Raw genomic sequence first — 27,797 nt, 5'->3', positions numbered from 1 at the left:
AATGACAGATAAGAAATGTTTTTGTCGCCCACGTGTCTTTCGCTTCAATAAACGCAGCAGCCCGTATGTTTGTTCAATAAACATACCAGTCATCTGACATTCAGAAAAAAAAAAAAATTTCTTTCCACAATACAGATTGGGAAAACTAGGGCTTACGTTTAAGGTTACCCAGCACCTTGAGGTCAGATCCAGAAACTAATCGTATTGCCTATCTGGCATTCAAGGAGGCATTGGGGGGAAAAAGAGAAAAAACTTGTCCCAGGAGAGCCACACCTTCCCATTTTCCTCGGAACTGAAACGAGGTGCAGCGGCAGCCCAATCACCTAAGAATGCAGCAACTCCCGGCCGCCCGCGAGCCTCCTGCGCAGGCGCAGGGTGGGCGCGTGACAGCCGTGCGCTCCACCCCGCCCCCAACGCCGTCCCAGTGCGCACGCGCGGCCTGCGCACCACGCGCCCGTGCGCGCGCACGCCGCTCACACTCCGGCGGCGGAGGGCGCGCGCCCTGGAAAATTCCACACCCGAGTCGGCTCCACCCTGTGCGCCTGCTCCCCGGTCCCAGGCTCTCCGCTCTCAGTCCCCTACCCAGAAGGCTTTGCGTGGACAAGATGGCTGCCCCCATGCCGCGGGGGCTGTCTTGCCTATCCAGGGCTATAGGATGGTGGAACCGACAGGTGGGTAGGGAGGGGGCGGACAGGGCTCTAGGGGCCGGAGAAGGAGGACAGAGTAGAGGAAATACTCCCTTCGCAGCTGTCCTCGGTGAGCTTGGAGGATGCGAGTCCCACCAAGGCGAGGGGAGAGTTTAAGGGAGACGGAACCCAGCTACTGAGCTAAAGGGCTGGGTAGCGAAAGTCTCGGTAGGACCATGAAGGGGAGCAAGTTCTCGGGGATTAAGGTTCTCCAGTTTGGTGGGGCTTGTTTGGCGATGAGGGTTTAAAGGGGAAAGACGTAATGGTTTGGAAGGTGAGCTCGCTTCCCCTTGATTCTCTAAGCGTCCCTAAATGGAACAGTATCTGTCCCTGTCCCTGCCCGAGCGAACCTCATGGTCACAGAGGAAAGAGAGCTGGCCTTTAAAGAGCTTATTAATCAGTTGGGAGCTATAATGACTGAAATTGACAGTGAGGATGCCAATAGGATGAGCAGAATGTAATCTTAGTAAACAAACAAACAAAAAATAGAGATGATCTGTGATGTGTTGGCTACCATGTGAGGCCAACAAGAAACTCAACAGTGAGCAAATAATGCCAGACAGACGTTTCTTATACTTTAATAGTAGCATTCTGCTCATTTCAGCATCAGGTCGGTGTTTAATCCCCTTCAGACTGAAATTCTTTGAAAGCAGAAGCCTTGCTTTGGGGGGGGGGGGAGCAATGTTAAAATATGTACACAGATAATAATTTAATAAAAAATGTAAATAAATAAATAAAAAGAAGCCTTGCTTTAATCAGTCTGTATCCCTTGGAGTTGGCATAGCCCTGCACTACGGAGACTTCTAAAGGGAAGCTTTTAGTAAATTTTGAGGCGTTAGTAAAAGTTGCTTACTAGCTTCTAGTAAGAAATGCCCATAAATATTAAAGTAGTAATGTATCTACCCCCCCTCCCGCATATGTGGCTTTATAATTGTTCCTAAGTCATTCTTTGTATATTCCCTTTCTACCATTGTTTAGAGTTTGTTCAAGATAATAGTTTTTTCCAAGTTTATCTATATCCTATCCTTTCCTACCTTCCAGCCAGTCCTGGTGACTCAGTCCATAGCTGTAGTTCCAGTGAGAGCTAAAGCACGTTTCACACCTCCTCCTTATGAACCTAAATACAAATCACAAAAGGAGTTTATAGAACGTTCCCGGAAAGCAGGAATCGTCATTCCTCCAGAACGTTTGGAGCGTCCCATACATCTGGCCTGTACAGGTGAGGCAGGATATTTCTGGGACCTTGATCCATTCCCCTTCTGTCAGAGATCATCTGGAAAGTAAAATGATTTGTACTATGCTTGACACTAGTTAGTTAACCACAAAACCAGTGGATCAATAGAACCTCAACAATCATTTACTTTGTATGCACTGTATTTCATGAGGTCATCTTTGATCTTGTTTTTCCACTATTCCTAGAAGGCAAAGGTGAAATTTCCCCATTTTGTACAAGAAGAATCTGAAGCTCTGAGAGGAGACTTAAATTATTCTATTTTTTTTTTCTAATGTAACATGATTCCCTCTACAACAGTGTTTCCCAAAGTGTGGTACGAGTACCCCCAGGCGTACGGGAAGAGTTTGGTGGAGGTACGTGTTGCACCGGAGTTTGGTGGGGATATGCACTGCACCGTGCTTAGCTGCGCCTAATTCTACGTTCTCATGAGAATGAGGGGTACTCAGCGTTAAGAAAATTATAGAAGGGGTACACATATGTCAAAAGTTTGGGAAACACTGCCTACATGAAAGTCTAGTTCATTAATCTACTTTATTAAGGATTCCTCCTAATTTTATATGACTTCAAGATGACTTTTTCTCCGTCTTTCAATGCTTTCTTAGTTGTCTCCTTCTCTCATTTCAGGTGGTATCTTTGACCCCTATGTTCCTCCAGAGGGTGATGCTCGGGTATCAGCTCTTTCAAAGGAAGGACTGGCACAGAAAACTGAACGATTGAAGAAGAATGTGGCATCACAGTTGTCGTAGGTGTCTTAGACAACTGGGAGTTAATATTAGAATAAAATTCCTGATTGCTACTTTATTCCAAAGAGATCATCCTGGATTAGTTGGTTGGATATAACTCTTATAACAACTTGACATTATTTTCTTTCTCAGTAATAGAGTCCGTAGTTAATGTAGAATAATATGGGCATTCTGATTCTTAGCATCTCAGCCTTTATTGGTTGTTTTTGTCACATCAATTAGGGAGTTGACTTTGAAGTTTGTAGGACTTTAAAAAAATATATTTTTAATTACTTAAAAAAATTTTAATTGAATTCAGAGAGGAAATGTATTTTTATCGATTCCATACTTGCGGGGCAGTTTGTAGGACTTTTTTTTTTTTTATCACATATTTTGTTTTATTATTATTTAAAAAGATATATTTTTATTGACTTCAGAGAGGAAGGAAGAGGGAGAGAGAGAGAAACATTAATAGTGAGAAAGAATCATTGCTACCTCCTGCACATCCCATACTGGGAATTGAGCCCACAACCCAGGCATATTCCCTGACCAGGGATCGAACTGTGATCTGGTTCATAGGTCGATGCTCAATCATTGAGTCATGCCGGCCAGGTCTGAGTCTTTTTATAAAATATTTTTATTGATTGATTTGAGAGAGAGAGAGAGAGAGAGAGAGAGAGAGAGAGAGAGAGAGAGAAACACCAATTTGTTGTTCTACTTACTTGTGTATTCATTGGTTGATACATATATATGCACTGACCAGGGATTGAATTTGCAACCTTGGTGTATTCTACTGGGGATCTAGCCCACAACCCTGACTGGGAATCAAACCATGACCTGGTTCATAGGTCAATGCTCAACAACTGAGCCACATCCGCCAGGCTCATTCTGACTTTTAAGCCTTTCTATGACACCTGTGTTTTCTTTCTTAGTGCTTATAGGATGTTTTCTTTGATGCCAGAGTTATGAAATTTTACTATAAGAAACCTTGATTTTTCTTTAGGATGGTTAATTAAAATGAAAGTTAGAAGGTTGAATTCATAGGACTTGACACATTTAAAAAACAATTAATGAATAAGTAGATAGACATAAATGGAGGTTAATATAAGCTGTGAGTAAAAGAATTGAACGAAGTCTTTAAAAATGATTCTCATGCTTAACTTTACAGCATACGGAGGATAAGAGAATATGATGCTAATTTTAAAATAAAGGACTTCCCTGAAAAAGCTAAGGATATCTTCATTGAAGCTCACCTTTGTCTAAATAAGTAAGTGAACTCCCTGTCCTATACCCATTATGGTCTCATAGCCAGCAGTACTAAAACCATAGCATCACTTGCTCTGGTCTCTGCAATCCACCAGGCTGACCAAAATGTGCAACCCCAAAATTTTGGAGGACAAGGTATCTATATCTGCCCTAGCACCAGCCATCCACTCCAGAAACACAGGCCACTATCCCCACAGTCATGATAGGGTGGAGGAAGGAGGGGGTAGATAGGTAGTTTGCACATATTGTTCTTCTACCTGAGATCATTAGCTTCTCCCCTCATCAGGCACTCCTCTGGTTGTTATAAGTGTCCAGTCAGAATCCAGAGTTCTAAAATAGTGGTTCTAGTCATTTTTTCTTAAGTTACCAGGTGTTTCAATGGAGGGACCCACCCCTAGAGCTTCCTACTCCATTATTTTGCTTGATATCTTGAGTCTGTTGTTTTCCCTGAGTAGATTCCAGGTCTCCGTTTGAAACATTTAGTTGTAAGGTCATCTTCATTGGAGAGGGTGTCTTCTGAGGAAATCCTAAACAACCTAAGTTATGAACATGCTCCCAGAGAGGTTTTGTGTGTGTTTCTGCCAGATACCTCAGGGATATCATTGACTAGGTGTCAGTTTTTATGTTAATTTCTTAGCTTAGGAATTCTGTTTTTAAATATATATATATTTTATTGAGTTTTCACATAGAAGAAGGGAGAGGATAGTGATTTAGAAATATTGATGAGAGAGAAACTTCAATCAGCTGCCCCCTGCACACTTCCTACTGGGGATGTGCCCAAAATCAAAGTACATGCCCTTGACCGGAATCAAACCTGCAACCCTTCATTCTGCAGACCGATGCTCTATCCACTGAGCCAAAGCAGCTAGTGCAGCTTAAGAATTCTTACACCATAAATTTGATATTCACATTTGCATAGAATGTAGGCTTAGCTTTAATTTTTCATTTTCTTTGTTTTTATTCCCCCCCCCCACTCCCCCCAAATCACAGCCCTAGACAGAGAGAAATTTTATCTCTCAGTTGGTGGGCTATTTTTCTTGTCTCCATTTCCTGTAGGTGCAGGACTCTTATAGTCATAGCTTTATTCAGGGATTTCAGTTCCAACTCCCTGTTTTTTGAGGGCCCAAGGTTTTAGGAAGAGACCAGTTCCTAGTCTTCAGACCCTATTTCTGGATCCCTTTGTCATCTGATGTGCTATTGTAGCAGATTGTATTCTTTCCATCTGGTTTTCCTTCCCTCTTCCTTTCTGGCATCTAGGGATTTACCTATCTTTCTAGTGAACTAGGACAGTGTATTGAAAAATGTGTGTGTGTGTGTGTGTGTGTGTGTGTATCTGTGCAACATTTCTAGATGCTTATAGTGGGTATAGTTTTTTTTTGTTTTGTTTTTTAGTGGGTGTAGTTTTACATTAGCTCAGTCCATTATGTTACCAGAAGCAGATGTCTTTATTTTTCAGTGTAAGTTCCATTGTAAAATAGTAAATGAACTCATAGAAAAGGGAATCTATTTCTACTGAGGATTTCTAGGTCAGTACAGAGCGGAGGAAGGGTTCATTAGAGGTGCCAGGCACAGTGGCTGAGGTAGCTCTCACCACAGTGCAGTCTAGTCTAGAGCCACAGCGGGAGAAATGAGTTAGCATCTTTTCTCTTAGAAATAGAGGTGGGAGGGAAGCAGCTAGAACTAATTCCTTCTCCATTCTGGGAGGAGAGTCAAGAGTTTTTAAGGGGATAAGGACTTAAACTGCCCAGGAAGTATTAAACTGTGAGGGAAGGGCTTGAATGTGTATATAAAGAAACTAATCTGTACTCTTAGGTTTATATGAAACTCCTCAGTTAGGAATCTTGCTAAAATCTTGTATGTACAAAGGCTGGGGTTTGCAGTTTTCTTTTACTGCACAGAATCAGCATGACCAGGACACTGTGGCAGTAACAGAGATGGGCGTGGGGGAGGGGAGCATGGCTCAGAAAGGCCGATGATTATCTTTGCTGGGTTCAAAGATGACAGTGTAAGATTCAAGGCCCAGCCCTTGGTACTGGTGATGTGTCTGCGGTGAGAAGAGGAGATGAGCTTTTGATTATTTATGTTGGGTTTTGTTCCCTGTTGCAGTTTAGAACAAAAGTCAGTCCCCATGTCAGGGTCTCTTGCCCATCTTAAGGATGTATCAATATATAATAATTTCAGAGAAATCTCTTTCTGCTCCTGAGATTTAGACCTAACTTTACTCGGCTATGGAGCTCAGGATTTTCTGGTAAATTAGGTGACTGTTCATCTTTGTGTCTCCAGGACTTAGCATATTACCTGGCTTATGGTAGGAGTAAAGAAAATACTTATAAAAGTGAATTGTTTTTCATTTTCAGGGTCATTTTCAACTCTCATACAGGGTATCATAAAAGTAGGAGTCACTGATATGTATCTCTTTTTTAGCTCAGACCATGACCGACTTCATGCCTTGGCAACTGAAAACTGTTTTCCGGTAGGTTCTCGGCCTTAGAATTGTGGGATGCTGAATGGGCATATTGTAAACATCACCTTTGGTTTCCTTAAGTAAGATCAGTTTTGAAAGTGCAGGAAGTTTCCAGCAAAAGCTGAAGCTCCATTGTTTTTGCCTGAATGATAATGATTTGATTTGGACTTTGGTAAGGGCCATGCAAATGAGGAAGGAGAAAGTCCCTCAACAAGCAGTACTGGAACCTTAGGTAGGGATCTTGAGCTCAGGGTGTGGGCCGCATTGGGCCAGCCCACACTTTCCCATGCTGTAATAAAGGACTTAACGAGCATTCACAAGGCTTCATTGTGTGGTAACAGGGTGCTAGGTACTTTGGGAGACCCCCAAGGAGGGGAACTTTGTGATTCAAGAGTAAGAACTTCAGATTCTATCAGTTTGGCCTTATCTCCCTAGAGACAGGGGTAGCTAACCAAGTCTTAGCAGTGTAGCTTTTATATCCCTGCAAAATCCCACTCTTTTTTTTTTTTTTTAAATATATTTTATTGATTTTTTACAGAGAGGAAGGGAGAGAGATAGAGAGCTAGAAACGGCGATGAGAGAGAAACATCAACCAGCTGCCTCTTGCATACCCCCTACCGGGGATGTGCCCGCAACCAATGTACTGTACATGCCCTTGACCGGAATCAAACCCGGGACCTTTCAGTCTGCAGACCGACGCTCTACCACTGAGCCAAACCGGTTTCAGCCAAAATCCCACTCTTCTTTGCTAGAAAGGGGAGGGGGCAACATATATACAATCAGCAGCAATGCATGCAATAATTACCAGAATGTGAAAGTGTATGGGAGGTTGGGTGGTGAACACACAGCATAATATTCAAATGATGTATTATAGAATTGAACACCTGAAACCTATACCATTTTATTAATGAATGTCACCCCAATAAACTCAATAAAAAAGGGGAAAAATAAAGCTGTCAATTTGGAGTGTGGTTTTCATTGATTCAGAGAAGGGTCCTCAAGGAGGCAGGTTGGTCCAGAGTTGTGATTGAAATGAAAAGAGGGTTGTTTTGAGGTGGGCTTGAGCAGTAGTTCAGTGAAAACTTGGGATGGTTAAAAAGAAAGCATTTGGTGGGAAATGTTGCATGTTGGCTGTAACATTGTAAGAAGTGAGAGCAGGTGCGGAAGGAAGCACCAGCTTTCCTAAAGGGAGGGAAACACTCAGTAGAACTTGTTCTCTTCTGCCTTCAGGACATGGTCTGGGACATCCAATACAAGACCGTCCGCTGGAGCTTCGTAGAGTCGTTAGAGCCAGCCCAAGTGGTTCAGGTTCGCTGTTCGAGCATGGTGAACCAGGGCAATGTGTATGGCCAGATCACCGTCCGCATGCATACCCGCCAGGTAGGGTCGCCAGTCTGCGTTCCTCCCAGCTGCTCTCCTTCCCTCAGGCTGGGCACCTACCTCTGGAATGATGGCTCCAGCTGCCCAGGACTGTGGGCTCTAAGGAAAGGCTCACTGAGATCTTCCTTGCCCTTTCACTACGCCCTTCCCACTGCTGGAAGTTAGCTCTGCGAAGACAGATACAAGGATATTTTCTCCCACCTTCCCAGCCTCAGCTTCCTCCCTCCTCTCCTCCCCAGTCAACAACACTTCTAAAAGTAAAGTGTCAGTAGTTGATCAGTTAATCTAGATTCAGAACCTGAGATAATTTTTCTACCCATTAAAATGTTTTGTTACGGTTGTTTTTAAAATGGTTGCATGCAAAAAAAAACAAACAAAACCAAACCAGACAGGACAATTCTGAGATTAACTGGCCAGACTTGGTTTCATCCTTGCAGACTTTGGCCATCTATGACCGGTTTGGCAGATTGATGTATGGACAGGAAGATGTGCCCAAGGATGTCCTCGAGTATGTTGTTTTTGAAAAGCACCTGACAAACCCCTATGGAAGCTGGAGAATGCATGGCAAGATTGTGCCTCCATGGGCGCCCCCTAAGCAGCCCATCCTCAAGGTAAGGCAGCCTGAAAAGAGCTAAAAGAGCCGAGGCCATCCTAGCGGTATCCTGTCAGTCCTGTTAGACTCCCCCTAGGGGAGAGAGGGGGTGATGCAGCACCAGGAAAGGGGTGGGCATGAGGGTGAGGGAGAATCTCCTGGGTGAGCCTTGGGTGATAGATAACTTGGCTTCCTGTTTTTCAGACGGTGATGATCCCTGGCCCCCAGCTGAACCCTGGGGAAGACTGTGAAGAGCCACAAGCAGAGGCCCAGAAGTCTCAGCTAGCCTGATGGCAAACATGACTCCTGGGATGAAGTGTGGGCGATGAGACAACTGGGAGCTGTGAAGACATCCACCTCCATCACGCTGTAGCAGGAACTATCTTTGTTCTCTCCTGCTCTGCTTCGGTCACTACAGCAGTGTCAACCTTGATAACCACAGCTGATGGCCGGGCCCAGGTGGGTGGCTGTTATGCACAGCCCTGGACCCACTTCTTTTAAATTGTCTGTCTACCTCCTGGGTCCAGATGAAAGACACTATGTTTCAGAGAACGTCTGACACCAGTCTTTCCTGCAGCAGGGACTGTCAGGAGCAAACTGGCAGAAATTTCTTTCTTACCACAGGACAGGGGTCAGAGTTTGAAATAAAACACTCTTGCAGTGTTGGATCAATTGTGGTTGGTTCTGTCCATATTCCCTGGTTCAGGCTAAGAAGTAGACCAGCCTTCAGATAGCAGTAATGGAAAACAGGTTTAATGGTGAGTGATATGACTTCCAGGAAATCCAGCCTTGGGAAAAATAATTAGTGTTTATAAGAGATGGTATCTCATTTAAGAGGATCTTTTCTCAGACGCTGACTCAGTGAATCAGCATTCGTATTTCACAGAAGAATGTAAATCCAAAGAAATCATTTCTCCCTCAGCCTTTGGATCGTGTTCTTAATTATCAGCTGCGCCCTGGCATGATCCCAGGAAGCGTGGGGGAAGTTCATACACTAGGGTAATCCATCTGTAAATCTTGGTTCCCTGGCTTTGATCGCCTTTGAGAGTAGGCGATTATTTTCAGCCCAACGCTTGGAAAGCCAAGGTACCAGACTGTGGGCCTGTGTAGAGTGAAACCACCCAGCCCCTCCTCGTTCCTTAGCTCCAGCTGGACTGTCAGGAGGAGGAAGAGGGACTGCCCATGTGTCCTGTGTTGTTGGAGGTTCATGACCAGGGAAATCAGTCTGTACCCATCAGCAAGCTTGGCTTATAGTGCTATTGCTTCATCAGCCCAGTGTGGCCTTCCCTGGAAAAACAGGACCTTAATTCTCATACTTTGTATTTTTCAAACCCAGAATTTTCTTTTAAGGAGTCTGTAAGTTAGGGTAAGGATTAATCTGTTCTGACCTTGACCTGAGAGTAGAATCCAAATAAACTGGAATCGGTTGAGAATAATCTAACTTCTCAGTCCCTCTAAAGCTGCCATCTCAGCAAAGGAGCAAACCCACCACGCCTCACCGGGGAAGATGGTTGTTTTTGCACCAGCTGCTGAGTGCTGGCTGTGGAAACAAGATGTGTGTGCTTCGGGAAGAGGCAGCATTGATGGGTTAATCCAGAACAGCCACTCTCATCATGCTACTTAGTGTCAACCTCTTCGGCTTAAAATGTACATCATTTTGCACCCATGGAAGGTTTGGTCATATCCTATTTGTGTGATCCCCAGATTAAGGCAAAATGAGATGGGAAGTGCTTTGAGCAGGATCCACAGCCATGAGGAATAAGGGGCGGTAATGCAGGTTGGGTAGGGAAGCGGAGAAACAAAGCACACTTACTGGGCAAGTGATACATTGATTTATCTGAATATGTGAAAACTGTGCTTTCAATAAGCAAGCGGTTTCACCCCACTCCCCTCAATCTGTCTCCGGGGTCTCTAGATAATCCTAAACGGCAGCTAAGCAGTAGCTGCCACCAGGGAGCAGGAGGATAAGTGCAATTTTCATTTCCCCTTGGGATCAAATCCAGATGAGCGAATGGCCCAGATGTGAAGGATTGGCTAGAAAGACCAGGCAGACACCATCTGCAGTGCCTCCCGCAGAGCTGAGGTCCTGAAGGCTGCAGTGTGTTACCTTGGGTTTCAGAGCAGGCATTGTTTTTATTTCCTGTTCTTGTTTAAAAACATTGGGAAAAGAAAATCACCATAATGAATAAAGCTAGAACCAACTGCCAAGGAAAAGCATTCTGTATTTTTTTCCGTATGGTTTATTTCACAGCCGTGGGCATAGAGACAAATGGGATTGTTCTGAGGTGCACGGTTAGCAAACTCTGCATTGGTTCAGAAGCTGTGGGGTTAACCAGCCAGAGCCCAGAGCAACAACACACATCCAATACTTCTGTGGATAGGAGAACAAGGGTATTTAGTCCCTGAAAACGTGGGTTACTCCATTCCTTTTCCTCCTCTATGGAAATGTAGCTACTTTTTCTGTGACTTGCTGATTCTGCCCAGAGTATTCTCATGCAGACTCATTTCTTCCCCATTGGGTATTGGGTCTTATTTTGCCTTTCCTCCTTGTGAATGGCATCAGGACCTGTTTAGTTAACAGGTGGGCGTACTGCCATCTGTAGTGCCTCCGCCCAGTTCTGCCATGGTTAGCCTGCATGTTTCTCTCCCCCACTCCCCACCGCCAATCCCGGGACTTCTTTGACCAATGTTTTTCTCTTTCCTCATTTCCCTCCGGTAGTATCATCTAATTCCAGCACTCTGTTATCTAGGATTGCTTAAGAAAGAGGAGCCTGAACTGACTTGAGAGAAGAGAGCTGAGCTAGGAACAAGAGAGCTCCCCAAGAAAGAAGGCTTTGTGTTTGCATGATGCCCTTTCCCCAGCCCTCGTGCCTCTCACCTGCCCTGCAGCCCTCCTCTTTCTGGGGGCAGTTTATAGGGCTGGCTGCAAACAGGACCTCCTTTCTTTCTCTGGAAGGAGGCTGATGTGGGCCTCTTGTTACTGGGCAAGTGGATTGGAGTGGTTCTTGCATCAGAACCAGAGAGTCCCTCTGGCTCCAGTTGCATTGACAGCAGAGAGGGGTCCCTTTGATGGCAGCTCTGAAAGGCTAGGAGCGGGAGAATGAGCCAGCGAGATGAACTCTAGATGCAAAAGATGGGGCAGGAAGAAGGGGCCGTCTGAAAGAGCTAACCTGGGAGACAGGGTGTCTAGAAGGGAGAACTTGACCTTGGCCTGCATGGGGCGGGCCTGGAGTGATTGCCTTTCCGTCTTTGCTCCGTCTCTGATACTGCTTTGGTTGGCAGATGTTATGGATGTAAGATTGCCCGGTTGGCTCTGCTTCATTAGTAAACATGGCAGGTCTGAGGATCGGTTAAGCCGAAACTGGAGATCCAAAGTCAAAAGGACAAGGTCTTAAGGCCTTTTCAGGCACTTCCTTTGAGCCATTTAGGTTTTTCCTCTTATTTATCTTTGAACCTCAATTAAGTGGCTTCTTAAGCTTCCCACGGTGACCTGTATAGCCTTCTGTCACCCTCAGCCCTTGTACAGTCAGCACCTTGTTTGGTTTCGTTTCTTCTTTGAAACAAAAAGGTCCTTTGTAGACTTCAGAGAAGACGAGGTCTCCCTGTGAGAAAACAGGGGCGGGCGCTACTGATTTCCTTTCATCCCTGACCTTGGCTTTCAAGTGAGGGTCTAGACACAGACGGCTTGTGTTGAGTACTCTGGCTGGACAGGAAGATTCATTAGGAGCAGAGGGTCTGGCCTTTGTTCCCTACAGCAGGAAGAATTGGCGGTCAAGAGAAGGTACGACTTCCTGTAGGGATCTGAGCTGCACCCTTCTCGTACAATTTGTCTTTGAATGAATTGACCTCTGGCTTTCCTGGCAAGGGGTGCTCCAGGGTCTTTGTTCCAGCTCTTTGGGAACACCTAGGACTTGGACAGGATTTGGCTCCTGAAAGCCAACCTCCCAGTGTTTGACCTCACAGGAGTTTAAAGGGAATTGTTACACCCGATCCCAAGGATAGACAGTTGGAGGGACGAGTTCTTCATGTGGGTCGTTGGAAGCCTCTTCTCCTTGGTGTTCAGTGAGGGAAGAAGAATTCTGAGCCTCAGCCTCTTGGAGCATTGGCCTTGCAGCTAAGCTGGTTCTTGGCCCAAGCCCTGAAGGCCCTTGGCATTCCCTGACACCTTCCAGAGTGAAAGAGCTGGCTGGCTGGCTCAGTTGGGGGCGGGAGCACTTGCTCTCTGGAAGGAAGCTGCCCAGAGACCTCTGGATGGAAAGGCCTGCTAGGTTCTCGGGGCCTCTGGGGGGCAATGTTTCTGTCTGCGTTGCTGTCAAAGCTGGGAGGCCGGATTCCTCACATGGGGCTCCAGTGTCCTCCCAAGGACAGATGTCTGCCATGGTGCCCTGTATCTTATTTCCTTCTGGATCTGTGACTTCCCATTGATACAGCTCTGCCACCCCGCTCCCCACACTGCTTGCTCCATGGGGACTGACTGTGGCTTGGTCAGTGTCCAGAGCTTCTGGCTGGGGGAGGAGTCCCCCTGAATCCATGCCTGCCCGGGGGCAAACTGCCTCCTGCTCTCTGCTGCCTTTTGCTGCTGCTTCTGAACAGTGTTCTTTAGTCCCGCCTGACCCTGCCTTCTGAAGGAACACCTCTCCCTGCCCTTGGAGTGCTCTGTCCATCTCCTGCCCGGGGCCCTCTGCCTCTGCGGCTGCTGTGCTCATCTCCCAAGGGCAGACTTCCGCTCTCCTGGCAGAGAGAGCCTCTCCCGCTTCCCACGGACACACGTCTGCCACCCTGGCCCCCGCACTGCCTGCTGCCCTGGAAATGCCTTTGCCACTGTCAGAAGCCGGTGGGGCTGGTGGTGGAGACAGGCCTCCACTGTCTTGACTCTCCCAGGGACACACAGCCTCCTGCTTCCTGACTGCCCTCTCTGGCTTTTCCTCAACTGCCCCAACTCTGGACTCTGGTTTCTCTGGAGCTTTCCCCTCCTCTTGAGGTCCCCCTTTTCCACTCTGTGTTGACACCCCTTTTTCAGGGGTTCCCTCAGTCCCCTCCCAGGGACAGACCTCTGCTTTGATGCTGCTGTCAGGCTGATGAGCAGTTGAGGCAGGAGCATCCCAGGGGCACACCTCAGCGTGCCTGCCCCCGGCGCTGGCCAGTCCCCGTTGGTCAGGGCGCTCGCTTCCGGGGCTGGGGGAAAAGATTGCCGGGGCCACGCTCTCCTGTGGACAGATCGAGGGTAGCTCCTCCTTTGCTTTCTCCCCGTCTTCAGGAGCAGCGTCTGCCTCTGAAGATGGAGCTTTTTCGTGGGTTGTGTGTTCTTGGAGGGAATCCGTTTTGGGGTCTTGCGTCGGGTCTCCCTTCTCCGTTACCTCCTCAGCGACTCCCAGGGAGGGCTCCTCTGCCACTCTCCTGCTCTCGCTGCTGGAGGAGGCTGAGACCTGAGGGGCCTGAGCAGAGGGTTCCCTCAAGCCCTCCCAAGGACAAATAGCTTCCTGCCCTGGACTCAGTTTTGTCTCCCTTTTTGATTTGTCTTCTTGCAGGGAGGCGAGTCTCCCCCTTTCTGGAGTTCTCTCTCTCTGCTCCGTTGACTCACTCCCCATCTCTCGTTCTAGTCCCTTCCCAGCGGCCCCTCCAGTCACTTCCCAGGGACAGATCGTGGCTCTTTCACTGGTAGATGCTTCCTCTACTTCCCAGGGACACACCTCAGCTGGCCTGCCCCCCACGTGATCCAGTTCCCTTAATCCCGCTTTCGATCGGTCCGTGTTCGCAGTGTCTGAATGCTGGGAGGAGCTGCCTGGATCCTCGCTCGCCCACGGACAGGTCACCTCCTCCCCAGCTGGCCTCTCCGGCCTCTTTGGAGCAGAAACAGCTGCCTCACCGGGTCCGGGATCTGCAGAATCCTTTCCTGCAATGTTTGGACGTTTCCTAACGGCCTCACCTCCCAGGGCTCGTCCCTCCCCTGCTCCGGCCCTCGCCTCCCAGGGACAGATCTCTGCCCTCTCCGCAGACAGGGTGTCCTCCACGTCCCACGGACAGATTTCGGCAGCTTTGCTTCCCGCACCGCCTGACACCTGGAAACCGGCCTTGGCTCTGTCTGTGTCTTGAGGCCCTGGTTGTGGGTAGAATCCACCAGGGTCCTCGCTCTCCCAAGGACAGACGGCTGCCCGCCTTTGGAGCTGTCCCTCAGGCTTCTCCCAAGCGGTGACCTCTTTGATGCCTGGTGTTCCAGGCATCTTCTCCTTGTCCTTCTGAGATTCTCCTCCTTTGGGCGCCTGTCCTGATGTCCAGTCCTCTGTTGCCTCACTTACCTCCCAGGGACAGATTTCTGCCTTTCCCTCTGGCCCGAGGGCTTCTCGAGGGCATCCCCGGGTGGCCCTGCTTCCTCCATCGCTGAGGAGTTGGCCACTGGCTCCCGAGGAGGAACTGTCCAGACCGGGGCTGGAGTGCTCAGGGGCTGTGCTCTCCCTGGGACTCAGCGACTCCTGCTGCGGACCAGATACCTGCACCGCTTCCCCAGTTTGTTCCCCTGTCTCTCCAAAGAGCCCGGTTCTGGAGGCTTGACCCTCTTCTTGGACAGACTCTCCACCGGTCCCCGGATGTAGCATTTCTTTCCCCACTTCCTCACCACCCAGCTCCCAGGGACAGATCTCTGCTCTCCTGATAGCAGGAGCCGCTCCTGCCTCCGGTGGACACACCTCCGCAACGCTCCCCGGGCACTCGGCAGCTCCTGGGGCCTCCGCAGAGATTGCCACGGGGCCAAGGAAATCAGTCCTCTCCCATGAGCCGAGGGACTCCAAGTCTCTGCCCAGTTTCTCTTCTTCCCCGGAGGTTGCTTCCTTGGGACCTTTCTGCTTTTCCTGGGGGAGCGTCTTCACTCCCTCCTGGGACGGCTTCTCATTCTCTCCTCCCCCGCTTGCCTCCCAGGGACAGAGCTCTGCCTTGGCCGCGTCAGGTGTACACGCTTCTGGGCCTGTGACCTTCTGCAGACGCTTTTCCTCCTCTTCAGCCTCCGCACTGCCCCCTGCCTCAGACCTGCCCTTGGTTCTCTCAGAGTCCTGAGGGGACAGGCCCCTGGGATTGGCTTCCTCCCAGGGACACACTGCCTCCTGCCCCCTGACCAGCCTCTCTGGCTTTTTCCGGGCCAGGGCAGCCACGTCTTTAGGCTCGGGTTCTTCTGGGGCTTTCCCCCTCTCTCCTCGGGAGTCATCTAGATCTTGTCTTAGTGCTCCCTTCTCTGGGCCTCCACTCACCTCCCAGGGGCAGATCTCAGCCCTGTTGCTCACAGGCAGACTTGTTTCTGACTCAGGGACTTCCCAGGGGCAGACCTCTGCCACCCTGCAGCTGGCACTGCCCAGGTGCTGGAGGCCGGCTCCGAGCAGCTCCTGCCTCCCTGCCGGGGCTGCTTTTGCTTGCTCAGCACTTTTGTCCCCACCTGTGCCCTGCCTGACTCGCCTCAGTGTGGCAGGCCCTGTTCCACCTGCTCTCTCCACTTTCCCCTCCCCTTGGCCCTGAGCTGTCCTCCTGCCTCTGTCTTCTTGTTCCCCGCTGCCCTCCTGGGGACAGACCTGGAGCATCCTGCTGGTGTGTGCGTTCTGTTGGTTCTGAAGGGACTCCTCGTCTTCACAGAGGGCGAGGGCGGCCTGCTTACTCACTACCTTGCGCCCTCCTAGCCTGGGGGACCTGGGGCATGCCCCCACCCCCTCTCCTGAAGCTCGGCCCTTGTCCATTTCAGGACTCCTTTCCCCACTCCCCCTTTCCCTGTGCGTGCTCCGGGAACGGGTCAGAGCTCTGATAGCCAGTCCCAGGCTGCGCACCGAACCCTGCTGCACGGGGGTCTTGAGGCTGTGGGATTTAGAAAAGATCTTGGGCCTGTCCTCGTCCACATCATCAGCTTCCCCCCGGAGATGCCTGTCCTCAGTGTCCCCCCCATTCTCCCCGGCACCCCTTTTCTCCACCGCGACCGAGAGGGCCCTCCAGAGCCTTGGCCGAGCCGGGCCAGGGGAGAGGTTGCCTCCCTCTGGTCCCGAGGGGCCTTCTTGAGCCTCGTTGTCTTTCTTGGCTGGCAGCTCTGCATTCTCCCAAGGGCAGATGAAGGTGAGGAAGCTGGGGCTCTGGGTGAGTATTGGGACTGCCGCTAGGGCAGGGCCTGGGGCCAGAGCTGGGGCTGGGCCTGTTATGAGAGCTGGAGCCAAGGTGGGAGTGGGAGACAGCATCCTTGGCTCTGCCAGGCAGGCCCCAGACAGGGCCGTGGTGGGCGTGGAGACCTGGTGCCGGATGGGTGAGCGAGGCAGCCTTTGGGCAGCCTCTTTCTGAAGCTTGCCAGGGGCACAGGAGCTGTCCGTGCTGCTGCTGCTCATGGCAGGGGAAGGTGGGGCTGACAGAGTGGTCCCTTGAGCTCCCTCCAGCCTCCTGGCCGATGGCCTCCGAACCGGGCTCCGAACTGGGCTCCGAACTGGAGTCGCCAAGGCCGCCTCTGCCTTCTTTCTCTCCTCTCGTTCCTTTGCCTGCTGATAGCTCTCCTCCAGATAGGCCTGGCTGGCCACCAGCAGGGCCTTTTCCCCGGGGCCGGCCATGACACTGAGCGACTTCTGCAGGGAGGCGGGCCGGGCCCTGGGGAGCCTCTCTCCCACGGTCAGGTTGTGGGCGCTGGCCGACCTGAAACCCAGGGCGGGAGGCCCGGCTGCCAGCTCCCGGCTCTGTGCCCGGGAGGCCCTCTTGGCCGGCTTCCTCCTCAGCAGCGAGTCCAGGAGCGGCGGGCCCTGCTCCCCGCAGTGGTTGTGGTCGCAGGCGCTGCGGGACTTGCGCAGGGCCCGGGGCCCCTCGGGCTCCTGGAGGCTGGAGCGGAGGAGCCTGCGGCGGGAGGAGCCGGGCAGGCTGCCGCGGCCCGGGGAGCCCGCGTCCCGGGAGTGCTGCCGGGCCAGGGCCTCGGGGAACTCGGCCAGGTACCTCATGAAGGAGCGGCCCAGGCCCTGGCGCCAGCTGCCCTGCTTCCTGGGCAGGTGCGGGTTGTTAGCAGCCATTTCCTTGGTCTTGTGGACCTCCAGCTGGGCGTAGAGCTTCTTCAACTCGTCCTGGGGGAAGGGAGGAGCGGGGAGAGCAGAGCTGGCGTTGGGACCAATGGGCTAGTCCTCCGTCCATTGGCTGCACCGTATCCCGCTCAGCCCTCATTTAGAGCATCGCTTCCCCCCAAGCTGTGTCCCTTCCTTGCTTTTAAACATCTCAGGCCCTAGCCAGTTTGGCTCAGTGGATAGAGCATCGGTCCACAGACTGAAGGGTCCTGGGTTCGATTCCAGTCAAGGACATGTACCTCGGTTGCAGGTTTCATCCCAGTTCTGGTTCGGATGCGTGCAGGAGGCAACCAATCGATGTATCTCTCCTACATCAATGTTTTTCTCTCTCTCTCTCTCTCTCTCTCTCTCTCTCTCTCTCTCTCTCTCTCCCCCCCCCTTCCACTCTCTCTAAAAATCTATGGAAAAATATCCTCAGGTGAGGATAAACCAAAAATAAATAAATAAGTAGATAAAAATAAGCTTCTCAGCTCAGCCAGCATGGCTTAGTGGTTGAGCATCAACTCATGAAACAGGAGGTCACAGTTCAATTCCGGGTCAGGACACATGCCTGGGTTTTGAGCTCAATCCCTGCCTGCCCAGCCCCAGCTGACTGGAGCCACCCACTGCCCCAGCTGGAGACTCAGTCTGGCCCTCGGGGTGCCCTGCTCCTGGGGAGTGGGGGACATGGGATGGGAGCTCCACTCACGGCTCTGCCTCTAACTTTAAAGAGAGTCTGGGGAAGTAGCTCAGGGCGATGGTAGAGAAAGGAGGGAGGGAGGCAAGTCTTAGGAAAGCTAGGAGCCGGGCAGCAGCGCTCCCTGCTGGTCCCTGAAAGCTAGCACCAAAGGGAGGCGGAGAGGGCGGAGGGCGGAGGGCTGAGTGCGGAGAGGGCGGAGGGCGGAGGGCGGAGGGCGGAGGGCGGAGGGCGGAGGGCTGAGTGCGGAGAGGGCAGAGGGCGGAGGGCGGAGGGGGAAGGCAGAGGGGGGCGGAGAGGGCGGGAGGCGGCACCCACCCGGATGTCTCCCGGGTCCAGGCTGCGCTCGCTCCACGCGGAGACGGTGCTGCTGTTGAAGTAGGAGGCTGAGCGCTGCAGGTCCAGCTCGTCCTCAAACTCCTCCTCCACCATCTCCTCCCGGGGAGGCGCCCCCGGCTTCCAGAACTGCCAGGGGAACGGGCGGTGGGGAGAAGGCTCGCCTTGGGCCTCGGGTCCCTGTCCGCCCACCTGCCCCATGAATAAGTCTTCACGGATCCGCACCCCCTCTCTGACTCGGAATTCCAGGGTCCAAGGACTTTTGCTTCCTCTCATCCTCCCTGATCTCGAGCTTAGAGACCAGGGGCTCTCAGCCTCCCGATGCTGCAACTCCTGTCTGCAGCTCCCCACCCCTCTCTGTCAGAGCCCGCCCCCTGAAAGCTTTCCCTCCCCTCCAGTCCTTCCTCTCATTCCCCTTGCCCAGGGGTTGGGGTAGCTTCCTCCCCAAGTGGGCTCCTTCCTTAGGATCAGGGTGCCTGTCCTCACCGGGCCCTGGGGATGGCGCTGTGCTGCGGATCCACAGGGCCCTCAGGCGGGGTGGGCGGGGCAGGGGACCTGCCTTATACCAGGAGGGGGAAGAGCTCACCTTGGGGACGAAGAGCAGAGCCAGGGTGGCGGTGACCGTGCTGTGGGTGTGGACGAAGAAGAGGAGGAGCGTCCAGTCCGGGTGCAGGGAGGGAACCAGCACAAACCTGCGAGGGGATGGGAGGGAGAGCCTCACTGGGGGTGGGTGGCCTCTCCCCCTCCCCACTCTCCCTCGCCCAGCTCCAGCCTGGTCTCCGTGGAGCTGTGGGTGGGTGCGGAGGGCACTCTTCCTTCTCGCCCTCTCTGGGATGGAGGTCCTGCCTGGAGGAGCCCTCCTGCACTCCAGCTGGCCTTCTCTGGCTGCCTCTAGTGCAGGCTCTGCCCCACCACCCTGTTAGGGACCACCTTCTGCACGGAGTCTGCCTCCACCACAGGCCAGGTCTGTGTGGACACACGGCGGGCATGCTCCTGGGACAGCTGAGAGGGGCGGTGGGAGAGTCTGGGAGAACGGAGCACGTGTGGGCGGGCACTTCCTCTTCCCGGGTTTTGGGTGAGACGTGGGGTAGGGAGGGAGCTACAGGAGGGGGCCCCCTCGCCTTGCTGAGGCAGAGCCCTGCTGTAGGGATGGCCATGGAGGGGGGAGGGAGGAGTGTTGGGGGGGGAGTGGTGAGCGGGGGCCTGTCCTCACCTGGCCGCATGGAAGGCGGCGGAGAGCAGCAGCTCGTTGTGCAGGGCGATGCCCATGTAGCGCGGCTCGTGGAAGGCGGAGGGCACGGCCCGCGTGGCGTAGCAGAGGAAGCTGCCCCAGCAGAGCAGCAGCATCTCGGCTGCGGGGAGCAGGGAGGGACAGACAGCACCGGCGCCCCTCAGCAGCCAGCCTGCCCCTTTCTCTGCAGGGTTTGCTGGGAGGACCCGGGGCCAGGGCGCCGGGTACGAGGCAGGAGGAGCTGGACCGGAGGACGTGAGGGAAGGCAGGGCCGGGCCCGGAGTGAGACTCACCCACAACCATGGTGTAGTCCCAGCGGTCGTGGTGGCAGCGGGAGAAGAGGCGGCCAGCGGGCGTGTGGCCCCGGGCCACCAGGGGGCTGTGCAGCGCGCCTCGGTCCAGGACCCTCACCGTCCACACCGCCAGGAAGCCCAGCACGGCCAGCAGGAGCAGCCCCAGGTGCCGCAGCTGCTGCCCGCTGCTCAGATGGGGGCCCCGCTGGGGCGTTCGAGACAGAAACAGCTGGAGCACTCTACAGGGAGAGGGGAGGACCTAGCAGAGGGGCTAGGGCTCTGTCCTCTGACAGGTGCTTTCCTCCCCTCCACATGGACCTGTTTCCCCATCCTTTCCAGGGCTCACTGCCTCCTGAACCCCAGAAAGGAGATGTGGAGGGGAGGACAATAGTGATGGGGCAGGCCTTGGGGACAGGGAGTGCAGCTGGTACAGATGTGACTGTGAAGAACTCCGTTCCACCGTGAGCTGGGGGCGAGGGGGAGGTGGAAGAGAGCAGAGTGAGAGCAAGGCCTGCGCCAGCCCTACCTGTAAAGCTTGAGTATGACGGTGCCGTAGACAATGGCAAAACCCAGCAGCCGGACCCAGCGCAGAGCGATGCAGCGGAACACGCTGGGCTTGAAGTACAGGATGAAGACCTGATTGGGGGGGGGGGGGGAGCAAATGGCTGCTTTCCGCTGCACTCCTGCTGTGTGCCCGGCCTCCTAACGCCCTTGTAACAGAAGCACCATCGCCTCCATTCTGCACAGGAGCAGCTTAAGAACCAGAGAGGTGCCGTGGCCGGTGTGGCTGGTCGGGCCTTGTCCCATGCACAAAAAGATTGCTGATTCGATGCCACAAGCCCGGGTTGTGGGCTCAATCCCCTGTAGGGAGTGTGCAGGAGGCAGCTGATCTGTTACCCTCTCCCATCCATGGTTCTCTCTCTCTCTCTCTCCCCCTTTCCCTTCCTCTCTCTCTAAGAAATCAATAATAAAAATAATCTTTTATTTATAAAAAAGAATCAGAGAGGTTAGGTAACTTGTCCTAAGTCACACAGTAGGTCATAGAGTTCTTGTAAGCTTGGGCTGTTTGCTTCCAGAGCTCACTAGGCCAGCCCTCCATTTGTTGATCTGAATAGGGGGGTTTGGAGGTCTCTTACACCCCCAACCCCTGACAGGGCAGAGAAGAAGCATTCGGGGTTTGGAGGGTCCCACGTTGGGACTGGGGGAACCCTGAGGGGGGGCGGGGGGGCGGCCTCTGGCCACAGACTCACAGGGAAGTAAAGCAGCAGGGATCCAAACAGGATGGTTTCCAGCAGGACAACTCCAGACGCCCGGATCCTCTGTGAACCCAGGAGCAGAGAGGCGGGTAAGCAGGGCCGTGGGAGGACAGCTGGGTGGCGGTGCGGGAGGGTCGCAGGCCTGTTCCAGGGGTCACTCAGTGGTCCCGGGCTAAGACTTTACCCCACAACAGTAGCCCCGCCCTCCATCCACAGCCGCGACTCCTCTTCCCGCCACAGGCTCTTAGCTCCCCTGGCACGGAGCCCGGCTGAGGCCCTGGTTTCAGCCCCCGCCAGCCTAGCCCCATGCTCCTCCCCTCCCCAGCCTGGGCCTTGCTGCAGACCTGGGCTCAGGTCAGAGGCTGCGGGAGCTGGAAGGTGCCTCCTGCATCCCTCTAAGCTTTGGTTCAGACTGCTCGCTGGCCTAGAGGTCTCCATCCCTGCCCGGTTGCCATCTGGCACATTCTCCGGAAAGTCTTTCCCAGTCAGCTCAGGCAGGACAGCGGGGCCCTTCCCTGGGCCGCCACAGAAGCCAGCCCTTAGCTCCGCCCTCACCCTGTCTCGCTGGGCTGTCATTTCTATTTGCATGTCTGTTTCCCCCACTCACCTGGGAGCTCCCTAAGGGTCTGGATCACTTCTCTTAGTAGCTCCACGCTATTTTGAATCAAGTGCCTTCATTTTACAGGTGAAGGGGCAGGTCTAAGTGGTGAGGTCACTTACCTAATGTCACCTACGGCGTTAGATTAAGAATCTAGGTTTTTATTTCTCCCAGATTCTCGTAGCCTCTGGTCTCGTTGATGCCAGGGGCCCAGCTGGGGAGGACGTGTGTGAGGAAGAGAGGCGCGGGGCCTTGCTCACCTTGCTCTGGCGGCAGCGGTAGGAGACCAGCATGCTCAGGAAGACAGTCAACATGCAGCAGGCCTGGCAGGCCAACACTGCCGCCCGCAAAGCCCGGGCCTCCTCCACCAGGCACGGTGTGGCATCCAGGCAGCTGGTGCAGCCCGCAGCACAAGGCTGGCACTGAAGCAGCCTTCCGGAGCTGCCTTGCGGGGACCCAAATTGCCCGATAGGCTGAGTGGCATTCTCCTCTAACCCTATAAAGAACAAGATGGGCGCAGAGAGAGCAGCACGGCGGGTGCATGCTGACATCCTAGCCTTCTCTCCCAGTGGTCACCACCGCCCTCTCCCTGCCCTCCCAGGGTGGCTCCGGGATAGGGTCAGGAGGGGAAGAATGAGGAAGGACTCCACAATTACATACCCCTGGAGAGGCTTGCCCCGTAGAAGCCAGGTTGGCAGCGGCAGAGGTAGCGGCCAAGGACAAAGCCCTGACTCTCCAGAGGGATGCACTGTGGGAAGGAAACACACACACACACACACACACACACACACAATAGATATTTGTATGAGGCTTTCCCTCCTGGTAAGAGATGGAGGATCCATCTACCTTTCTATCCATTGCACCTGGGTCCACACTAGGGTAAGGTGACCAGATGTCTCGCTTTTGGCAGGACAGTCCTGATTTTTAACAATTTGTCCCGTGTCCTGCAGCATTTTAAAAAGTCCAAAAGATCTGCCGAGGCTCAGTGGATAGAGCATCGGCCTGCAGACTGAAGGGTCCCAGGTTCGATTCCGGTCAAGGGCATGTACCTTGGTTGCGAGCACATCCCCAGTAGGAGATGTGCAAGAGGCAGCTGATCAATGTTTCTCTCTCATCAATGTTTCTAACTCTCTATCCCTCTCTCTTCCTCTCTGTAAAAAATCAATAAAAACATATTTAAAAAATAAATAAATAAATAAATAAATAAGTCCAAAAGATTTAAAATAATCTTTCCAAAAATCAGGACTTTTTTAAAATGCCGCTGGACGCAGGACAAATTGTTAAAAATGGGAACTGTCCCGCCAAAAGCGGGACATCTGGTCACCTTACACTAGGCCCTAGTGACTAGGGCATCTCACCAGAAGCCCTCCTTAGTCCCAGGTAAGCCTTCCCTCTGTGGGGACCCTACTGTACCCCACACCCACTGCCATCCTTCCCCAAGAGACACCCAAGCAAAGAGGATGGGGCTAGACCACCCTGTTACTCAGACCAGCAGTGACAGGAGCCTCCCAGGTCCCGTTTCCCAGTGCCCGGCTGGGCGAGTGCGGTGCTCCCGGAGGTGGACGTAGGAAGAACTCTGAGCCCAACCACACCCCTGTACCTGCATCCTGCTTCAGAGGGTGCCTTCAGCCCCCTCTTGGGCATACCAGTGGACTGAAAAGGCTCCCACAGGGAAGTGGCTTCCTCCGTCAGGGCCATCTGGCCTTGGCACAGGCCTGCTTTCCCCAGCCCTAATGCCAGGCTAATGCCAGGCTGGTGGGATGCCAAGGCCAGCTTCTTATTCCGCCTCTGCCCATTAATATCTACCCAGCAGGGGACAGAGCAGTCCTCAGAGCTAGGGGAGGAAGATGAGCCCATGGATGAAACCAGATCTGCTGTAGGGGAAGGCTAGAAACAGCATTAGGCAAGGGAAAGGGTGAACGCTCAGAGATGCTTTTGTTTTGTTTTTTTATTTTAACATTTTGTGTATATTTTTATTGATTGAAGGGAGAGGGGTATAGAGATAGAAACACCAATAATGAGAGAGATTCATTGATCAGCTGCCTCCTGCAACCCCACTCCTCCCCCAGTCCCCTACTGGGGATCGAGCCCGCAACCAGGGCATGTGCCTGACTGGGAATAGAACCGTGACTTCCTGGTTTATGCGTGAATGCTCAACCACTGGCCAGGCAAACCCTTGGAGATTCCATATCCAGCTCAGCTTCACCAGGAAAGGTTAGAGGGTGCTGCTTCTGAAGCCGTGGCCCAGCTTCCCCTCCGGCCTGAACCACCGGAACACCTTCTGCTCTTGCCTCCGTCTGCGCAATCAAACTAAAGCCTGCCCAGAGATGTGAGTGTGGCTAGGATTTAAAATGCACCGGACAGTAGGGTCCCCTCTCTGTCCCTGGACCTACAGCTTCAAACACACGTGCCTTGAAGAGCAGCAGATGCCCCAGCTGGCTGCAGGGCTCGCCATGGCTTCAGTCTAGCTCAGGAACAAGCATGCAGTCAGTGTGACTGTGGAGCAAGCAGATCAGTGCACTGGCCTCCCAGTTCCCCAATACTGGGCTTGCAGGATTACCAGCCATTGCTTTCCATTATCCAGGTTCTTCTGCATCCATGGCTTTGATTCTGCTGGCATCTGGCCTGGGTGCCATCACCTATACCATCCCAGAGCTCTTCAGGCTCCTGCTTTGGTTAGATTCCCCCCACACCTCCACCAGCAATTCCACTTATTTCAACAAACACCAGCTGAGCATCCCTTGTGGGTCAGAAGGAGCTTGGAGCTCTGGTGACATGACATGACAGTGTGGTCCAGGAGAAGGGGAGGGGTTGACTAATAGAGGCTCAGAAGATGGACCTGGGGAGGAACCCTGGACCCAGAAGGGACAACAGACAGGGAGGCTCACTGACATTTCAAAGAAATGAGGGTGGCTGTCTTGGGTAAAGGATGGGGGTAGGCTGTACATGTCCCTACTTTTTTTTTTTTTTTTAATATATTTTTATTGATTTTGTACAGAGAGGAAGGGAGAGAGATAGAGAGTTAGAAACATCGATGAGAGAGAGTCATCGATTAGCTGCCTCTTGCACACCCCCTACCGGGAATATGCCCACAACCAAGGTACATGCCCTTGACCGGAATCGAACCCGGGACCTTTCAGTCCCCAAGCCGACGCTCTATCCATTGAGCCAAACCGGTTTCGGCCCTACTTTTTTTTTAATATATACTTTTTAATTGATTTTTTTACAGAAAGGAAGGGAGAGAGAGATAGAGTTAGAAACATCGATGAGAGAGAGTCATTGATCAGCTGCCTCTTGCACAACCCCTACTGGGGATATGCCCGCAACCAAGGTACATGCCCCTTGACCGGAATCAAACCTGGGACCCTTCATTCCGCAGGCTGACGCTCTATCCAATGAGCCAAACCGATTTCGACCATGTCCCCACTTTTTAAAACCGTGGAAACCATTTTCAGCTCATCACTAGGAGCTCCCCTGAAGCCTTGAAAGGCTGGTGTGCCTTTGTCAGCTGCTCCTGGGAGCTGGGTGGTGGTAGTGGTGAGAAAGGAAGGAGTCAGGGCTCTATCCCCCCCCCCCACACACACACCCCCTTATCCTTACCTGGGTGCTGTTGAGATCACACAGGTGCGTGTTAGAGTACCATCCTGGGCCGCTGGCACACTGATTGATGTCCACCTTCTGAAGATCTATGTCCATCTGCACCTGCCCCCTAGGGCAGTGAACTGGCAGTTAGAGACATAGTGAAGGCTGCCAAGGTAGACATGTGTCCTTGGGCCCCAAACTATGGGCAATGCAAGCTCTGCAAACTAGCACGGTGGTTGCAGTCTGTAGAGTGAGGGCACACGTGCCTCCCATTCCTCCAACGCTGGTAACCCTCACTGTCTCTGAGGCAACAATCCCCATCCCTCAGCTGTTCAACATCCTAGCACTGTAGTCTGCAAACTGCGGCTCGAGAGCCACATGCGTCTCTTTGGCCCCTTGAGTGTGGCTCTTCCACAAAATACCACGACCTAGGTGAGTCTATTTTGAAGAAGTGGCATTAGAAGAAGTTTAAGTTTTAAAAATGTGGCTCTCAAAAGGAATTTCAATCATTGTACTGTTGATATTTGGCTCTGTTGACTCATGAGTTTGCCGACCACTGTCCTAGCATTACCTGGTTTCTATTGGTAGAGGGAGGGGGCACGTCAAGACATTTGGGAGCCGGGACTTTGATGATCTGTTTGAAGGTGATTTTCACACGGTTCCCACTGCATGTACACACACACACACACACACACACACACACACTCACACACGCGCACATTTGGAACTCAAGTATTAACCACCCCTTACTCTGCCCAAACCAGGTCTGAATTCATTATAGCAAAGGAGTTATGGAATGGAGAGGCCCTGAGTTAGAGCTGACGGACCCAAGGGCTCCCAACCCCTGCTCTGGTTAAGTGGGGGAGAGCTGGCGGGGAGCTGAGCTTCCTGCTGGGGACAGTGAGGGGGGGCACGTCGTCGCTGGAAAAACAATGCTGATGTTGAATGTCCTGAAGGACTGTGCCCACTGGCTGCCTCCTTCCCACCAGGACTCCCAATCACCTCTTTATCCCGGTTGAGGGGGTCAGTTAGTTGAGGGGTATCACAGACTCCTGGGCCAGGACAGGCAGGAGAGTGGAGCTTAGTTAATATAAGAATAGAGCCATTGGGAGTGACCTGAGGACCTGGCCAACTGCTGAGCAGAAGGGGCGATGGTTTCAAGTACCTCCCCTCCCCCAGCCAAGGACTTTCCTTCTCATGGAAAACCCTCCTTCTACAGCTCCGGATTGCTAGAACGCAGTGGGCTCAGCTCCTGGGGTACCCACCTGGCTCCCCCAACATGCCTGGAGCATGGATTAACCTTTTCATCCACACCAAGCCCTCTCATGCTTCTTATGCTCAGCCCTGGGGGCCGAGACCTACACTGGGCTATATCCACACCTCTTACACCTGTGCACACACACATGTGTCTCCCTATGTGTAAATACATGGATTCACACACAGTACACAGTATGTGCACTCACACCTGCATGTGCTAACACAGTTACACACAGAGAGTCAACGGCAAATGCACACTGCTGAATGCAAGTATGCACATCTGTGCCCCCCAGACACGCATGTGCATGCTAAACGGCCCATGCACGGCTGGGTGGACTTGGGCCCCCATCCCCACAAACCCACAAATGCATCGAATCCTGAGCAAACCCACTTACCTGATCTCCGGGCTGAGGTCTGGCTTGAGTCCATAGAAGGTGGCGGAAAGGGTGAGGAGCCAGCCTGGGCGAAGCCGGCCCTCCTGGCACTCCAGGAAGGGAGGAGACAGCCTCACCTGCCGCAGGTCCCCCAGATACCCATCTCCCCGCGGCCACCTGGGGCTCCCGAGGCTCCCCAGGTCATTGGTCAGCACCCGCTTCTGCAGGGCAGGGGAGGCCAGGGTCCCGGTGACGCGCTCTCCCAGCACCCGCTTCCCGGACAAGTCCTGAAGGACGGTCTCCTCTCCCAGGCGGGTGGCCTGCAGGGCCAGCGGCGGGTGGCTGGCTCCTGGTGGCGGGTTAAAGGTCAGCAGAGCCCGGTACGCCCTCGGGTCGCCCTCGGCCACGCTGCGGACCAGCGCCTGGTACCACTCCACGTCCTCCTCCACGCTGGACTCGCGGATGTCGTTGGCTTGCAGCAGCAGGTTGAGGAAGTTGGCGGCCTGGGTCAGGGTGCCCGCTGCCCTCGCTAAGATTGGGGGAAGCCGTGGACTGGCCTCCGCCCCTTGGGCTTCGTAGCGCTCACTGCAATTCGCCCCCAACAGCTGGTGAGCGTCTCCAGAGTAGAGAAAGGCCAGGGCTGCTTCAGCCCCCTCCGCGGCCCCCCACTCGGGTACATATCCCGGCCTGACGTGGGAGGACAGCGGGGGCAGAGAGCGGAGGGGCCGCAGACCCCCCAGAGCCCAGCCACAGAGGAAACAGCAGCCCAGCAGCCCCCACACAGGAGGGGGCAT

At 53.0% G+C, this 27,797-nt stretch overlaps 2 protein-coding genes across 2 annotated transcripts; one reads left to right on the top strand and one right to left on the bottom strand.

The window, feature by feature from the left end:
* The first annotated feature begins 433 nt into the window (after positions 1-433).
* MRPL45 (mitochondrial ribosomal protein L45) lies at positions 434-10,558 on the top strand. The gene is made up of 8 exons (XM_084863150.1): positions 434-671; positions 1,728-1,905; positions 2,545-2,662; positions 3,811-3,909; positions 6,333-6,381; positions 7,603-7,752; positions 8,190-8,363; positions 8,549-10,558. Exons 1-8 carry the CDS (start codon positions 606-608, stop codon positions 8,633-8,635), a joined length of 921 nt encoding a protein of 306 aa, XP_084719276.1. The 5' UTR covers positions 434-605; the 3' UTR covers positions 8,636-10,558.
* An 88-nt stretch (positions 10,559-10,646) lies between these two features.
* On the bottom strand, positions 10,647-27,797 carry GPR179 (G protein-coupled receptor 179; the record flags this gene model as incomplete). Its single annotated transcript, XM_084863119.1, has 11 exons — positions 10,647-17,403; positions 18,395-18,541; positions 18,999-19,104; positions 19,626-19,764; positions 19,937-20,175; positions 20,463-20,572; positions 21,187-21,255; positions 22,051-22,286; positions 22,451-22,538; positions 25,391-25,499; positions 27,025-27,797. 11 exons carry the CDS (start codon positions 27,795-27,797, stop codon positions 12,325-12,327), a joined length of 7,095 nt encoding a protein of 2,364 aa, XP_084719245.1. The 3' UTR covers positions 10,647-12,324.

This window comes from Pipistrellus hanaki (genome assembly GCF_964339955.1).
Source record: "Pipistrellus hanaki genome assembly, chromosome: 16".
In the NCBI taxonomy this organism is placed as follows: domain Eukaryota; kingdom Metazoa; phylum Chordata; class Mammalia; order Chiroptera; family Vespertilionidae; genus Pipistrellus; species Pipistrellus hanaki.
Note: the sequence above shows the minus strand (reverse complement) of the source record. Positions and strands in the feature narration are given on the sequence as shown.

Bases quoted from the DNA above. Each gene is read 5' to 3' on its own strand.
- MRPL45 (XM_084863150.1), top strand. From the start codon at position 606: ATGGCTGCCCCCATGCCGCGGGGGCTGTCTTGCCTATCCAGGGCTATA. The intron at 1,906-2,544 runs GTGAGGCAGGAT...CTCTCATTTCAG, and splicing joins CATACATCTGGCCTGTACAG to GTGGTATCTTTGACCCCTAT. The intron at 8,364-8,548 runs GTAAGGCAGCCT...CCTGTTTTTCAG, and splicing joins CTAAGCAGCCCATCCTCAAG to ACGGTGATGATCCCTGGCCC.